The following is a 17,454-nucleotide window of genomic DNA, read 5'->3' on the forward strand; positions in this document are numbered from 1 at the left end:
TTTTGGACTTGGAATTTGGTTCAGTTTTCATACAAGTCTGGGTTTTGTCAGAGCTATTTGACATGTGGCTGTGAAACTTTGAACACTTGTTTGTCGTCATTACTTCCATCTGTAGGCAAGAGTAAATAACTCTGTCAACTATTTTGGCTGAATTACAGCCCTTTTTGGACTTGGAAATCAGTTAAGTTTTTCATACCAGCCCATATTTTGCCTAGCGGGTTTGTCATATGGTTTTGAAACATTGACCACTTGTTTACTATTATAGTCTACATAATTATGTAGGCAAGACTACATAACTAGAACAAGGACTTTAGCGCAGTTATGGCCCTTTTTGAAATAGAAATTAAGTTTCGAATACCATTCCATATTTTGTCTAGACTGTTTGATATGACTTTGAACACTTGCTTACCAGCATTGTCACACATTTCCATATAGTGCAAGACTTACCCATATCCACAAATGTAGGTACATTGTTTGTCTTATCTATTCTTTTTTTTTGTTTGAAAATCTCTGGTAATATTTTGACCCAATACTTCCATCAATTCTTCAAATAGTCGAGCGTGCTGTCAACAGACAGCTCTTGTTAACTAAAAAGATCTGTATGTTCAATGCACTGGAACTATTTAACAACTTTGAAAGAGGGCTACCCAGAGATCATTAAATTTATGTAAAGTTTCATTAAAATCCATTCAGTGGTTTTGGAGATGTTGTTTAAAGAAATTGTTGATGGAGCGACCACGCCCTTTGGCAGCAATGTTTTTTGAGGAATCAGAAAATTTAGAACACTACTTGTAGAAGGTAACACAAGGACAATATGTGTGGTAATGTGAAATATCTTGTGTAATGTTTCAATCTGATATAATTTATTTTATGCACATATAGCAGATATATTAAAGGAAACCCCAATCTAACATTCTATATCCAAGTTTCTGGAGAAGATATAACCATATTGAGAAAAGAAGCGCTGTCCCCTGGTGGTCATGTTTTTTTCAACAAGAGCTGTCCGTAAGACAGCGCGCTCCACTATTTGGGGCTTTAACAGTAAAATGAATATATGTCTCAATAAGAGACCTCTACTTCAAAAGGAAGATACTCCAAGAGGCATAATTCTGTCAAGAACACAAATTAGAGTTATTGGGATTGTTACCACACATGCAGATGATGATGGTAAAGATATATTTTGAGTTTCAACTCATTATCTTATATAGTACCAAAGTTATGTCCAGAAAACGAAGTTTGTTAAAAATTAAGTATGAAAGTGGCATAATTTGGTAAAAAATACAAGTAAGAGTTATGGGGATTGTTACGGTTACCACACATGCAGATGATGATGATAAAGATACATTTTAAGTTTCAAGTCTTTATCTTATATTGCATTCAAGTTATATCCAGAAAGCGAAGATTGCAAAAAAGGGACATAATTCTGTCAAAAATACAATTAGAGTTATGGGGTTTGTAACCACACATGCAGAAGATGATTATAAACAAATATTTTTAATTTCAAGTCAATACCTTTTAAAGTACCAAAGAAATGTCTATAAACAAAGCTTTCGAAAAAAATTAACATGAAAATAATTCCAAGTATAACAACTTTGCGACCTTGACCTTGGGTATAATGGGCCCAGCCCCTGCACATACTTTGTTTGTATGCTGGACAATATTTATGTGAACTTACAGAAAGATATAAGCAATAGTAACAAAGATATGACAGAAAAACAAAGGTTGTCAAAAAACTTTAACCTTAACCCTTAGCCTGCTGGCAGCAAGTGATTCTGCCTTTGCGACCAGTGCAGACAAAGCTCAGCCTGCACATCTGTGCAGTCTGATCATGGTCTGCACTGTTCGCCATTCAGTCAGTATCTTTTTGGTAAGCACCCCTTTTAACAGTTAATGGTACTGTCCAAATTGAAAGATGGACAAGTTCATTACAGAAATTTAGCAGGGTAAGGGTTAAAAATAACCTAAGTATAACACCTTGGTGACCTTGACCTTGGGTATAATGGGCCCAGCCCCTGTACATACTTTGTTTGCATGCTGGACAATGTTTATGTAAAGTTACAGTAAGATATAAGCATTAGTAACAAAGGTATGACAGAAAATCAAAGGTTGCCAAAAAACTTTAACCTTAAAAATAACCCAAGTATAACACCTTGGTGACCTTGACCTTGGGTATAATGGGCTCAGCCCCTACACATACTTTATTTGTATACTGGACAATGTTTATGTGAAGTTCACGTCGACGCCGACGCCAAGGCAAGTAGAATAGCGCCCCCTATTCTCCGAATAGTGCAGCTAAAACTATATCCTCTATTGACATTATGCCCAGTGTTGACGAAAGTCCCAACAGCTCGAGGGTGCCAAAACTTCTGTAAGTGCTCGACATACGGCATTGTGCTAGAGTTACCGTTCTTGGCCTATTTACCAATCATCCACATTATGTGACACAGGGTCCATTATTCTGGCAGAAATAGTCCATGAATTATGCCTTTTTTATCCTTGGAACTTCAGGTTAAAATTCTGATGCACATTCATTCTTATTCCGTTAATACTAAATGGATCGGATTTAAACTTAAAATAGTTGTTCCAAATCATCACACACATCATACATAAAGTCTCAAGACCAGACGTTAGATGTGTGTCACATTTTGCATTTTACAGCATTGGTTATGAAGAAAACAAAACATCAAAATATAAATATTTATTTCTGCAAAAGACAGAATGACTTATTCAGTGACACATGATACAAAATGGAAGTACTGGTAAACAATGTAACCCTGCTTCTGATAAACTGTAAAAAAACCAAAATTCTAAAATAAGACTAGTTAGTTATTATAGCTTGTTAGACCATATACTTTAGAAATTCAAGAAGTATGCTGAATTAAAATCAATTTAAATCCTAAGCAACCATTTTGTTTTGGGTTTAATGCTGTATTTTCACAGAATTTCAGATATATAACAGCAGACAGTAAGGCAAAACCGGTGTTCCTTGACTCCATTAGTACTAATCTGTTTTCTACAAGTAACTCAACTTTTCCACATGCATCAGCAGTGAAAGACAAATGATTTTAGACACAATGTCATTGAAGAACATACGCCTAACCCAGAGATCAAACTCAAAATTGAACTCATTCTCCCTACTGAGCCAAGTGGGCAGGTTCCTTAGCAATGGAGAACACCAACATTAAGGCTTACCAAATTTTGACCAGTAAACTATTTCTAATAAAGTAATCTGTTAACAGATGCAACATGAAATTTTGATATGTAATACAGCTGTTTGGGAGCAGTAAATGTATGCTAATGGAAAGTATAAAACTGATAAATACAGTAACAGGAAAGCACCCTGACAAATATATGCAACACAAATGATTTTACAGTAGCCAATAGAATCTATTCCAGGATTATATAGGGTGCAAAATTAATATAACTTATATATCACAACATTTTTTTATATATTACAGTGTTATTGCGTACTAAAAATATACATTATTGTATTAGCAATACTTTCATGTCTTTAAGACAAGTTCCATCAAAAATGTTCTTTAAAAACATTGTTAAACTGATAACATCTTGGCATTTTCAACAAAGATTTCTGTTGACAGAAAATACTGAGGAGAAACATCAACAAAATAAAAGCCTTTAAGGTCATATAAGATTAATTCAAATTTATATATTTCATCATGTCCTCATAGGTACATCTCGCATTTCTAACCAAGTAAAATAGCACATCAAGATTTTTGTTTCATACCAGGAGCATAAACACAGAAATAATCTTATGTCACCTTTTAACATTTTAAATAATAAAGAAGCAAAATTTATAATCTTCAACCTTGGTTTATTTCATATTGTCAGAAGTTGTTTAGCACTCAAATCATATATAATGTCTTTGTATTATGTCTATGGGGTAATACGTTTTGGATCACGTGGGAACAGAGATGCCTTTCTAATGTTGTCAAGTCCTAGATACAACATTGTTACTCTCTCCAGACCTGTAAATAGTGGAAAAGTATGTGTGTAGTAATTGCATATGAACTCCGAGTTTAAATATTATGCTGCCGAAGTTTTCACTTGAAATATAAGACCTAAATCAATATTGTTCCAAGGTCATGCTTTATCAATGCAAAAATCAAAATACTGTATAAGCAAATGGTAAGTGGGTAACCGTTTGTCACAATGTCTTATAATTTTTGTTTTGTTGGATTTAAAGTCGTAACAACAGTTTTAAGTCACACAGTGACTTCTTCACTGTTGATGGTGGAGGTCTGAAGGACCTCAGGTGCCCCTCGAGGCATCATTTCCTGCATGGGCAGGCACTAGGTAGAACCATCAACCTTCTGTATGTGAGAATAGCTTTCTCTCAAACCCACTGCTGTGAGAGGCAAATGATTTTAACCACTTGACAAAGAGGCCCCTACTTGTTTTGCAACATTTTCGCAAAATACATTTTACATAAAATAATTTTAGCAAATATTAATGGTCTATTGAGATCAAACACTTTCATCAGATATTCACTTCTTTTGTTGTAAAGTAATATATCACTATCATCATTAATTGATAACATGTTTATCTGACTGATTCAAGTATGTGAAAAAAATTATGTCAAAGACTATATTTTATTGTAGTGTACTTGTGTTAGACATAAACTTATGCATGCTTAAAAACTGCAGACATTTCCACTTTGCAAAATTAACTATTAATTCAATACGCCAAACTTTCAAATTTGGACTAAATCAGCATGAAATATTGATTAAGTTTGTGACATGTCTATAAAACAAGCACATTTCTGAACTTATGAATAGTGTTGTCAGAGAGCACACTTTAAAACTCTATGAGAATGGACTACACAAATGTTGTTAATATTTACCTATACCACCACCGGCATGAGGAGGAGCTCCGTATCTGAATGAATCAATGTAACCTTTGATAGTCTCTAGATCTGAAAGTACATAGTCAACATTACAGCAAGCTCCAATGATCTGTCATATAGGTTCGAAATTACCTCTACAGTAAAACCTATATTAACCAAACAGCCAACAGAGACACACCATCTGTCTGCTTAAGGCAAGTGGCTGTTTAATACAGGTGGCCGCAAAGGCAGGTGTAACTGTATATTCTTGTAACAGTAACTATAACAATACAAATGTTACAAAACTGTTATAATCATGCCAAAATGTATCCACCATTATAACCTTTCCTTATGGTATAACTAGAAGATGCTTTTGTAGAAAAGCGCATGTCTCCCCAAATGCATAGTTTTATAGGCAAGAAATCAATAGGGGACAGGAGCAAAAGTCAAAGAGACTGATGGTTGGCTGCAATAGGGATCATCTACTTGGCATGTCCAATCATCCCACTAAGTTTCAATATTCTGGGCCAATAGGTTCTCAAGTTATGGATTCGAAATGGATTTACATGTTCAGGCCTCTGTGACCTTGACTTTTGATCGAGTGACCCCAAAATCAGTAGGGGTCATCTACTCTGCATGTCCAATCATCCTATTTGGTTTAAACATTCTGGGTCAAGTGGTTCTCAAGTTATTGAAAAGAGTTTTCTATGTTAAGCCCCCTGTGACCTTGACCTTTGATGGAGTGACCCCAAAAACAATAGGGGTTACTCTGAAAGTCCTATCACTCTATGAAGTTTCAACATTCTCAAGTTACTGACCGGAAATGGATTTTCATATTCTGTTTGGTGCGACCTTGACCTTTAATAGAGAGACCCAAACACTTATCCTATGATGTTCCAACATTCTGAGTCAAGTGGTTCTCAAGTTACTGATCAGAAATGGTTTTCCATGTTCAGGCCCCTGTGACCTTGACCTTTATAAGAGTGACCCCAAAATCAATAGGGGTTATCTGCATGACCAATCATCCTATGAAGTTTCAACATTCTGGGTCAAGTGGTTCTCAAGTTATTTATCGGAAATGGTTTTTCCATGTTCAGGCCCCTGAGACCTTTGATGGAGTGACCCCAAAAACAATAGGGGTCGTCTACTCCATAAGCCCTGCCATCCTACGAAGTTTTAAGGTTCAAGGTCAAATGGTTCTCCAGTTATTGATTGGAAATGAAATGTGACGGACGGATGGACAGGGTAAAAACAATATGTCTCCCCCAGTGGGGGTGGTTGGTGGAGTGTAGACGTAATAAAAAATCTATGAATCTATGATCTCCATATTCTGAGGGTACACAAAAAATATATTGTATAACCTTTCTTTATGATATAATAATTAATCTAAAATCACCATATTCTAACAGGACACAAAAAAATCTACTGTTAAAACCTTTCCTTGTGGTGTAGTAATAAATCTATGATCCCAATACTCCACGAAGACATAAAAATCTATTTTTTAAGCCTATCCTTGTGGTATAATATAAGTACAGTCTAACCCCTCCTAACGGTCACCCCTGATCGGCGGTCACCCCTTCCCAACGATCAGTCTGTGAGGCCCCGTCAATTTTTACTCTATTTTATTACCAGCTGCAGCAGTTAACCATTTTGCCTCCTGGCCACCATATTTATCCCTATCAGTGGCCAATCATTTTTATTTTTCCAAAATAATGGATTGTTAACTTCCCGACAGTTTGATAATAATTACTGATTATGATCTCTTAGTTGGAATTCTATGTGTTAACAAGGATTTTGTTGTATGACTTTGGATGCCCACTCCGCGGTCGTTGAAGATACAAAATGACATGAGCTTCTCAATTCAAACTGATAACATAAGGTGTGATCGTCTTTTCTGTATGATCAAATGGCCAGTAATTATCGGCAATTAGCGTGTCACCTCGTGTCAATTTTGTTATTCACAGTTTGATCTCGGTAAAAGATAATACTCGATCTTTAATTAGTATCAACAGATTTGTGATTTTATTAATATTTCTTTCTCAAAATGCTAATAAATTTTGTTTTGAAAGAAATATAAACCACTCGATCTTTTACAGAATGTAATGGCGATCTTAGATTTTAGTCTAGACAAAAAGCACGTAGAGTAGTTTCCCTTTACTGAAATGGCAAAAATGACAATTTTTGTTGTTTACTATAACACATGCCAGAGTTGTTGATTGCAAAGAAGACCATTAGAATTGCGAAGTTAAATGCACGTCAGTATATTCAGGTAAAATGATAAGAGTAAAACGAAAAAAGAAATGGGCCTTAAGTTATGATTGAACACTGGTCAGAAGTCTGAAATATACATACTAGCTGCCCCTCCAATCAGCGGTCACCTCGCTTAAGCAGCCAAATTGTCTGTTTCTGGCTGGCTGCTTAAGAGAGGTTAGACTGTATAATACATGCCTGTGTGTGTAAGACGGGTTTTTCCCTACCCAAGGGACAGTGTGGAATGGAAAACCTTAACAAGGTTTTTTTTATCCAAGCTGTCCCGAGGGTTGGGAAAACAGCTGTCTTGCACAGGCAGATATGTTAAATCATTTTTCTAGCCTATAACGTTCAAATCATGGAGACAAATAGATTTGGGTATTTCCTGACATTATTTATATACATGTAGTTTATGACGTCATAATAGTGCCAGTACTATGCACTCTATTTTAGACAAGATTTTTTCCTAGGGAAAGACGGCAGTATCTATCCCTGGCGCGTGCTTGGACAAATGTATATTTTCCTTGCTAGGTCTTAATTTAAAAAGTAAAAATACACTGCACAAATTTAAAAAAAAACAAAAAAAAAAACTAGCACAGGTTTCACTGTAGTGTATATGACAGCCAGGGAAAACATTTCCTACATACCTATTCCATGTAGTTTGGCACGTTCTGACAGATAATTGGGATCGTGAACTCTCTGTGCACCAGACATTATCTCCTCACCCCGCATGAAGAAATCATATGAGTTTGACCATTTCTGTATATCAACATTTGAAAGTTAATGATACTGTATATCTTATTATCCCTTACATTTTTGTTAACAAATTCTAACTCTTAATATCTAAGTTACTTGAATAACAGTTGAATATCGTTACCTCAATATTGGTTAGCTCGATACTCCGGTTAGCACGATGTGTTTTAGTCGGTCCCGACTTTTCTCTATATATCTTAATGGTATTATTTATCATTACCTCGATATAATTAGCTCAATATTTTGTTTAGCTCGATGGGATTTTTCAGTTCTGTCACCTTACCTGTACTGTTTTTACACCTGGTTTCATTGATATCACAGCTTGTCAAAAAATTTCCATGTTATTTGTAAGGTGTGAAAATCAACCTACTGTGTCCAGTGATGTATTAATTATAATCAGGTTGGTTTTTGTGATTGTTTTGTTTGTTATTTAATCTTTAATCCAATTTAAATATTAACAACTTTGCATTTAATTCTCAATAATTAGTCTAAAACAGCATGCAATAACAATAAGGACGAAATATTTTTTCTGTTTGACGGAGTAAAAATCTACCATTTTTGATTAACAATATGTTTATTTAACTGACAAATTTTCCTTATCGAAACAGATTCAAAATGACGTATTTACGTTTTATATTATTTCTGTCCCCTTTCAAACCCTCTAAAAGAAGGATTGAATGTAATGACAATATAGACTTCCTACACAGATACAAAATGTAGTCCCAGACAGGCGATATCATTATGTCAAACTTCGGATACGTCAATGCAATATTTGCAGCCCCTTGAATATCGAGGTAACGGTATTTGCCTGTATTTGCAATTAGGCAGAACATTCATTAATTTCACAAGTTTATTAAGTATGTTCCCAATTATTAGTTTTCAACGCTAGTAAACACATACATTATAAATTTCAGGAACAAGCTAATGTGTAGTTAGGTTTCTTAATCATATTCTCTTGGGTTGCAATTAATATTAAAATCGATTAGAGCAAATTTCATATATAATCTAAGGAAAAAGGTTCAGGTGAAGGATATATTCAGTGAATACTTACAGAACTGTTTGGATCTGGCATGGTATAGAAGGGTCTCACAGCGAGGGGAAACTTGTCTAAGATATAGAAATCTGTATCATACTGTAACACAGGAAACAAGAATTTATCACAACTGTCAAAGGAATACAATTATACTTCAATATACAGTTAAATCATGGGTTTTTTGAGAACTGTCAAAACTATATTCAATCATTTAAAGTTATTTAGTGATACTTTACATGCAAAAATATTCTCTACTGATTGGTGAGATAACATGCCATTTTGTATATAAAATCTATCAAATATTTTATCCCTCAAAATCAAGTCCATCATTGGTCTGAAGCATTGAAATTTTACAACTACTGGAAATCTTGTCAAAATTGGCAAGTGTTTACTGTATTTAAATGACTAATTCCATTTCTAGTGTGCATGTGCTATGCTGTGAGGGCATCTGCATGTTTTTAAAATATATATGCTTCCAACTCTGCAAGCAGCCAACCAACATGAGGTGGTAAGAAATCAGCCCAGGTATGTATTTAGTGATACCTATGAAATCTAACCAGCAATTGTTTTTTCCCCAATTCAGTTACCTGATTACGAGTGTTAGTATGACATTCGCTATGCTGACTTTTTGAGTAAATACATTGAATTAAGGTTCAAATATGCATGGGTCATTGCTAAAATTATAAATAAGTCTAACCTGTCTTAAGCAGCAGCCAAGGAAGCAGACAATTTGGCGCTAAAGCCAGGTGCCGCTGACCGAGGTGCAGCCAGTTATGAAATTTTTCAGACTTTGACCAGTCTATAGCTTTAGGCCCGTTTCTTTTGGGTTTTCCATTATTATTTTACCAGGTACAATGACGTGCATTTGCCTTCGCAATACGAATGTTTCTTAGCATCTAAAACTCGGCGTGTTCATTTTTTTACTACAAAAATTGTTACAGACAATTTCCAACTTCAAACAAGTTTGTTTACATTTCGCCATTTTGGTAAGGGAAGTACTCTCGGCGTTATTGTCTACGCTAATCTAAGATGCGTTTCGTAAGATAGAGTGGTTTATTTTTTTTTCAAACACAATTAATTTCGTATAAATTTAATGTATTTTGATGACGAAGTATAAAAAATCAAATATTATGCTACTAATTAGTTATCGAGTTTATCGTTACGAGGTCAACTGTGAACAACAAATTTGACAACGGTGACACGCTAATTACCGATATTACTGCATTTGATCATAACAAAGGGATTACACCTTTGGTTATCAGTTTTATATTGAGAAGCTCATGTCATTTTGTGTTTTTGGTGAAGTCCCGCGAACTTAGCAACCACGTGCTTCTCAAAATCAGGTATTTCGGCGATAATAGCCTAAATAATGTGTTTTGGAAAAAAAAATGGCCGCTGAAAGGGGTCAATACGGCGGGAGCAATTTCGGTGGCGCTGGCCGCGACGGCAGGTGACGCTGAATAAAGTGATAAATAGAGGAAAATCCTGGGGCGTTCATAAAATGGCCGCTGAAGAGGGTGAACGCTGATCGGAGTGACGTTAGTACAGTTAGACTGTATTACCAGAAATGATTTTTAACATTTTCCTTTTTTTATGATAAAACAAGAGTGCCAGACTGTCACAAAATAAGCCTGTCATCGAACTTAGCCTAATTCAAGGAGCATAATCCATGAGTGCCTGGGGCAATTTGGGTGGTTATCTTACTTGGCCGAGATATTTACCCACAAACTGTCAGCAAGTTTGTTGAAGATCGGATAAAAAACGTTTGACTTTTTTATGTGCAGAACTATGAAATATTTACACAGATGAGTAAAATTCTGCCAAAAAACTGCCATATAGTGTCAAGGTTATCTTGCAAACCAGTACACCTCATATAAAACAATGTTAATACATACATGTTGATCATAAATATTATTGGTTTGATGTTATTATTCTAGAATGAGTATACTCTTAAACTTGTTTACATTGACTAACTAGAGCAAAATTGGGATAGAAAAAAAAATTTCTAGAACTTTCATACAGAAATGTCAAACACAAACAAGAGCCTACCTTTGCTTTGACTAGTCTGCCAAGCAGTTTTTCATTTGGAGTACTCAAGTCCTCATCATCTTCCATCTCAACACCTGCTTCACGTAACATAGCAACGCCTTCTTTGTATTCTAACCTCAAACTGAAATTTATCAAATAGTTTTATATAAACATGTTATTGCATTAAAAAGAAAGCCTGAGCCTACTTTGAATTAGTCTAGTCATGATCTCCCCATTCAGACCAACCAGTACACAAAACTGACAGGATCTTCCCATTCAGACCAACCAGTACACAAAACTGACAGGATCTCCCCATTCAGACCAAACGGTACACAAAACTGACAGTATCTCTCCATTCACACCAACCGGTACACAAAACTGACAGGATCTCCCCATTCAGACCAACCGGTACACAAAACTGACAGGATCTCCCCATTCAGACCACCCGGTACACTGAACTGACAGGATCTCCCCATTCAGACCAACCGGTACACGAAACTGACAGGTTATTGAAGGGATACAAGGCTGTAAGTCTGAATGACCTCCCTTTGTATGGTATGAAAGAATTAAGATATTATACACATCTGAAACTAATACTATTCTTAAATACAAAATTTTATTACACCATATTTTTTCAAAGAATGAAAATTCAGCCAATCGAAAAGATGAATCCATATGCTTGCTTTTTTGTTAGACCAATTGGAAACTAGAGTTGCTTTTGAGAAAAGCGCATGTCTCCCACAACTGCCTAATCATCTAAATAGCAAGTCAGTCTTTATATACTGTTTACTCACTACAAATATACCTTTGAAGAGTAAAAAGGCCGATTTTGGGTTATTCAAGGGCCATAATTCTGGAGTGCCTCAGGCGATTTGGCTAGTTAATGAACCTGGTCGAGGAGTTATGGTCAAAAACATTTGGTTCAAGTTTGGTGAAGTTCGGGTGAGGAATGTTGGACTTATAGCACGGACGAGAATAAAAAGGCTGATTTTTGGTAATTCAAGGGCCATAATTCCAAAGTGCCTGGGCCGATTTGGCTAGTTATCAAACTTGTCCGAGGACTTATGGTCAAACACATTTTGTTAAAGTTTGGTGATGATCGGATGAGAAATGTTCGACTTAGAGCATGGACAAGAGTAAAAAGGCTGATTTTCGGTAATTCAAGGGCCATAACTCCGAAGTGCCTGGACCGATTTGGCTCATTATCGAACTTGCCCTACTAGAGCGCATGCACATTCATCAAGTCAAAAGGACTCCTATACTACTCAGACTGCATGCACATTCCTGAAGCCAAAAGGACCCCTATACTACTCATGAGTAGTATAGGGGTCCTTTTGGCTCCAGGAATGCGCCTAAAATCTGAGCATTTTTCGGTAATTCAAGGGCCATAATTCCAAAGTGCCTAGGCCGATTTGGCTAGTTATCGAACTTGGCCAAGCACTTATTGGCAGACACATTTTGTTGAAGTTTGGTAAAGATCGGATGAGAAATGTTCGACTTAGAGTGCGGACAAGCTTTGTGACAGACAGACAGACACACACACAGACTGGAGTAAATCAATATGTCTCCCACACCACTGTGTGGTGGGAGACATAAATAGTGGTCCAGCCAATTTTCACAATGTGCTTCTATGGGTAAATCACACTTTTAGGGACATTTTCGCATATAGAAGAAGTTCCCCAATGTAGATTTTAATGAAACTTTTCACTGAAGATGTATCTCTTTCCATATATTATATGGTCAAATTAAGGAAGACTATAGCGCTGACTGTTTAGCGCCTGAAACATGGGATGTAACAGATTCCTGACAACATTTATGCTACCATATAGTGACTACCAGGCATTATTCTAGGTATTCCTGATAAATGATATGACACCGTCACTTTTGGTTAATCAAACGTGCAGAGCTACCTAATCAACACTAGTATATACCTTGGTTCCAAAAACTTGAATGGTTCAGCAGGAAACTGTCTATTGACTGTAGCTATCTCTTCAGCATACCTGTAAAACATGGAAGAATTTACTATAAACATACAACTAATCACAGAATACAGATACTTTCACAAACAAGCAAAAGTCAAATCTACCATTAGCTTACATGCCTGTCTGTTTTAAGCATGGGCTTCCCTACTAAACAGGACAGCAAGCAATGAAAAGCAAAGAATTAACAAGGTTTCCTATCCAATCAAGGATTGTAGAACAGCTGTCCTCTACAGGCAGATGTCTAACTTTTCTGCAAATCTTTAAGTGCATGGACATCTAGATCTAGGTACTTCCTTTCACTATGCATATAATTTATAACATCATGACTTGCGCAAAATGACATCACATAAGTGCACACTGTTTTAGACTGGGCATTTTCCTAAGAAAATGCAGGGATATCTATCCCCAAAACGTGATATCAGAAAATACTACACTTTCCCTACTAGGTAGGTTAGAATTCCTAGTCTTCCCAGAACTGTTTATATGTGTATAAGATAAGAATAATTTCTTCTGTCCTGATGTGAGTTAAACCAAATACCACCAAGATATCCACCATATCACCTTACTGTTAACAATATTATTACAGCCATAAATTACTGTTTGTTCAACACTTAGTAAAAGTATATTAAATTCATACTGACCTGTCCCTGAGACCTTTGAATATGGAGACAAAGAGTTCATCCAGTACATCTAGAACCTCGTGGTAGTGATAGTTAAAACACATTTCCAGATCTACACCAACAAACTCTGTCAGATGTCTGTGAGTATTGGAATCCTCCGCTCGGAATACTGGAAACAGTACAGGGATTACACGTGACATTTCATGTCATTATGGCCGAGTGGTACAATACCTTTATAACATTTCCATTTTGCTGAAATTTTTTTACTGGGCTAGCACCTTTGAAAGTTTACAGAACGAAACTGATTAAGTTCTTTAAGGATAATTTTATGTTTCTACATTAACAATTGTCTTATAAAAGTATTTATTTGAATGCAGATGTTTTATTTCATAATGTACATTTGTATATGCCAAATGAAGTGTCTAAATACTGACGCCTGTTAGCACATCAAAATAATTTCCTTGTTTCTTATTGTTTATATTTAAGAAGTATTTTATGTCAACTGAAGAAGCTTATTGAAGAAAAACATGTTTTGACAAGACTGTGTTGTGAATTTACATAATTACATAATAATGTATGTGGACATTCTAAGCAATTTAAGATGAGAAATTTTTTTCAAAAGAGACGGGAAACTCCAGTTGGAATTTGATAATTTGATTACTTTTCCATCATCAATGTTCAATATGAAAAATACCTATAATGACATGGTACATCTCATTAATCTAGGAAAACTGTTAACTGACCAAAACATAGAGAATGCTATAGTCTCCATGCACTGGTACTAAAGGCCATGTGTTTGTACAAGCTACATTATTAGCCACAGAACTTCCCCCCTCACCCACCAAAAAAAGAAAATGTGCAAATACATTCTCACAAGGAATTTGCCAACTGTCATTATGGGTCCACTACCATAATTTTGCTCAACATTTCATTATTATGTAAGAGTAATAAACAATTTCAATATGTGTTTACCGGCTCCTATTGTATAAACCTTTTCAAAATCAGCTGCCATTGCCATCTGTTTATATAACTGTGGAGATTGTGCAAGATAAGCACTGCCTTTAAAATATGACACTCTGAACACATTTGCACCCCCTTCTGATGCAGCTGAAAACATATAACACATAAACTGTTGGCATGTTCCTGTATCTAGTTATAGTTACCACCCATTACTCCTTTCAGCAATTTCTACAGAGGTATTTTAAATAGTCATTTCAGGTGTAGAAGAAAGAATATATAAAGATGCTCTAATCAAGAAGCTTCTTGGGTTCAGCTGTTTTGAAACAAAATTGCTTCAAAACAGGTGAAAGACTTTATTCATAATCCTCCACCATAGCACAAATTTCAGTTCAGGGAGCATTCACTGAAGGTTTTTTTTGGGGGTTATTTTTCAGTGGGTTTAATGTCATACTGAAACAAATATAGTCATATAGTGACTGTCATGCTTTTCATGGTGGAGGAAGATCCAAGTTGCTCCTTTATGTACTGTGAAATCATTAATAATCATGGGGGACTAATTTTTGTGAATTTCGTGGTTGTGTCAATCTGCGAAATTTAATCCCAACTTACAAGTAAATTTCCCATTCATGTTATGTGCAAAAGTTGAAATCCACGAATACTGTATACATATCCCCACGAAATTGCCGTTTTGACCAAAACCACGAAATTTCATGATTTCACAGTATTATTTCGGAGAGGGGCAGGCACCTAGGTAGAATTACCCAAAGTGAGGTTTCGAACCCACAGTGGTGACAGGCATGAGTAGGCACCTAGGCAGAATTACCCAAAGTGGGGTTTTGAACCCTCAGTGGTGACAGGCATGAGTAGGCACCTAGGCAGAATTACCCAAAGTGGGGTTTCGAACCCACAGTGGTGACAGGCAACAGTAGGCACCTAGGCAGAATTACCCAAAGTGAGGTTTCGAACCCACAGTGGTGACAGGCATGGGTAGGCACCTAGGTAGAATTACCCAAAGCGAGGTTTCGAACCCACAGTGGTGACAGACATGGGTAGACACCTAGGTAGAATGACCCAAAGCGAGGTTTCGAATCCACAGTGGTGACAGGCATGGGTAGGCACCTAGGTAGAACTAGAAAATGCTTTTGTAAAAAAGCACATGTCTCCCCCAATGCAAAGTCTTATAGGCAAGAAGTCAATAGGGGTCAGGAGCAAAAATCAAAGAGACACTGATGGTTGGCTGCAATAGGGATCATCTACTTGGCATGTCCAGTCATCCCGCTAAATTTCAACACTCTTGGCCTAGTGGTTCTCAAGTCACTGTTCAGGCTCCTGTGACCTTGACCTTTGATCAAGTGACCTCAAAATAAATTGGGGTCATCTACTCTGCATGTCCAATCATCCTATTAAGTTTCAACATTGTAGGTCAAGTGGTTCTCAAGTTATTTCCAAAAAAATGATTTTACATGAACAGGCCACTGTGACCTTGACCTTTAACAGACTGACCCCAAAATCAATAGGGGTCATCTACTCTGCATGTTCAATCATCCTATGAAGTTTCAACATTCTGGGTCAAGTGGTTCTCAAGTTATTGATCAGAACTGGTTATCAATGTTCAGGCCCCTGTGACCTTGACCTTTAACGGAGTGGCCCCAAAAACAATAGGGGTCATTTACTCTGCATGAACAATCATCCTATGAAGTTTCAACATTCTGGGTCGAGAGGTTCTCAAGTTATTGATTGGAAATGGTTTTCCATGTTCAGGCCCCTGTGGCCTTGACCTTTAACAGAGTGACCCTAAAATCGTCAGGGGTCATCTACTTTGCATGTACCATCATCCTATGAAGTTTCATCATTCTGGGTCAAGTGGTTCTCAAGTTACTGACCGGAAATGGTTTTCAATGTTCGGGCCCCTGTGACCTTGACCTTTCACAGAGTGACCCCATAATCGTTAGGGGTAATCTACTCTGCATGACCAATCATCCTATTAAGTTTCAACGTTCTGGGTCAAGTGGTTCTCAAGTTATTGACCGGAAATGGTTTTCAATGTTCAGGCCCCTGTGACCTTGACCTTTAATGGAGTGACCCCAAAATCGATAGGGGTCATCTACTTTGCATGTACAATCATCCTATGAAGTTTCACATTCTGGGTCAAGTGGTTCTCTAGTTATTGATCGGAAATGGTTTTCAATGTTCAGGCCCCTGTGACCTTGACCTTTGACGGAGTGACCCAAAAATCAAAAGGGGTCATCTACTCTTCATGACCAATCATCCTATGAAGTTTCAACATTCTGGGTCAAGTGGTTCTCTAGTTATTGATCGGAAATGGTTTTCAATGTTCAGGCCCCTGTGACCTTGACCTTTGACAGAGTGACCCCAAAATCAATAGGGGTCATCTACTCTTCATGACCAATCATCCTATGAAGTTTCAACATTCTGGGTCAAGTGGTTCTCTAGTTATTGATCGGAAATGGTTTTCAATGTTCAGGCCCCTGTGACCTTGACCTTTGACGGAGTGACCCCAAAATCAATACGGGTCATCTACTCTTCATGACCAATCATCCTATGAAGTTTCAACATTCTGGGTCAAGTGGTTCTCTAGTTATTGATCGGAAATGGTTTTCAATGTTCAGGCCCCTGTGACCTTGACCTTTGACGGAGTGACCCCAAAAACAATAGGGGTCGTCTACTCCAGCGGCCCTACAACCCTATGAAGTTTGAAGGTTCTAGGTCAAATGGTTCTCCAGTTATTGCTCGGAAATGAAGTGTGACGTACGGACGGACGGACGGACGGACGGACAGGGCAAAAACAATATGTCTCCTGGGGGAGACATAATTACCCAAAGCGAGGTTTTGAACCCACAGTGGTGACAGGCAAATGATTCAATGTCAGCAACCTTAATTCCCCAGTCATTCATTCATTCAAGTACAGTTCAAATTTAATTATCAGAGAGGTGTTACCTTTCAGTAGGTTTATTGCCAGGCCCT

General features: G+C 36.9%; 1 protein-coding gene across 3 annotated transcripts in view; it reads right to left on the minus strand.

Annotated features, from left to right (window-relative positions):
• Nucleotides 1-2,683: 2,683 nt before the first annotated feature.
• LOC123560111 (aspartate--tRNA ligase, cytoplasmic-like) overlaps nt 2,684-17,454 on the minus strand; it is a 97,077-nt gene continuing 82,306 nt past the window's right edge. For all 3 annotated transcript variants that reach the window (XM_053516528.1, XM_053516530.1, XM_053516529.1), the window contains 8 exons: nt 14,482-14,616; nt 13,531-13,678; nt 12,839-12,907; nt 10,929-11,049; nt 8,898-8,978; nt 7,741-7,852; nt 4,862-4,933; nt 2,684-3,986 (listed from right to left, as the gene is read on the minus strand). In XM_053516528.1, coding sequence (XP_053372503.1) covers nt 3,895-3,986; nt 4,862-4,933; nt 7,741-7,852; nt 8,898-8,978; nt 10,929-11,049; nt 12,839-12,907; nt 13,531-13,678; nt 14,482-14,616 — 830 coding nt within the window. In that variant the 3' untranslated portion in view covers nt 2,684-3,894. The remainder of the gene's footprint in view (nt 3,987-4,861; nt 4,934-7,740; nt 7,853-8,897; nt 8,979-10,928; nt 11,050-12,838; nt 12,908-13,530; nt 13,679-14,481; nt 14,617-17,454) is intronic.

Source organism: Mercenaria mercenaria, chromosome 10 (assembly GCF_021730395.1).
Source record: "Mercenaria mercenaria strain notata chromosome 10, MADL_Memer_1, whole genome shotgun sequence".
NCBI lineage: Eukaryota > Metazoa > Mollusca > Bivalvia > Venerida > Veneridae > Mercenaria > Mercenaria mercenaria.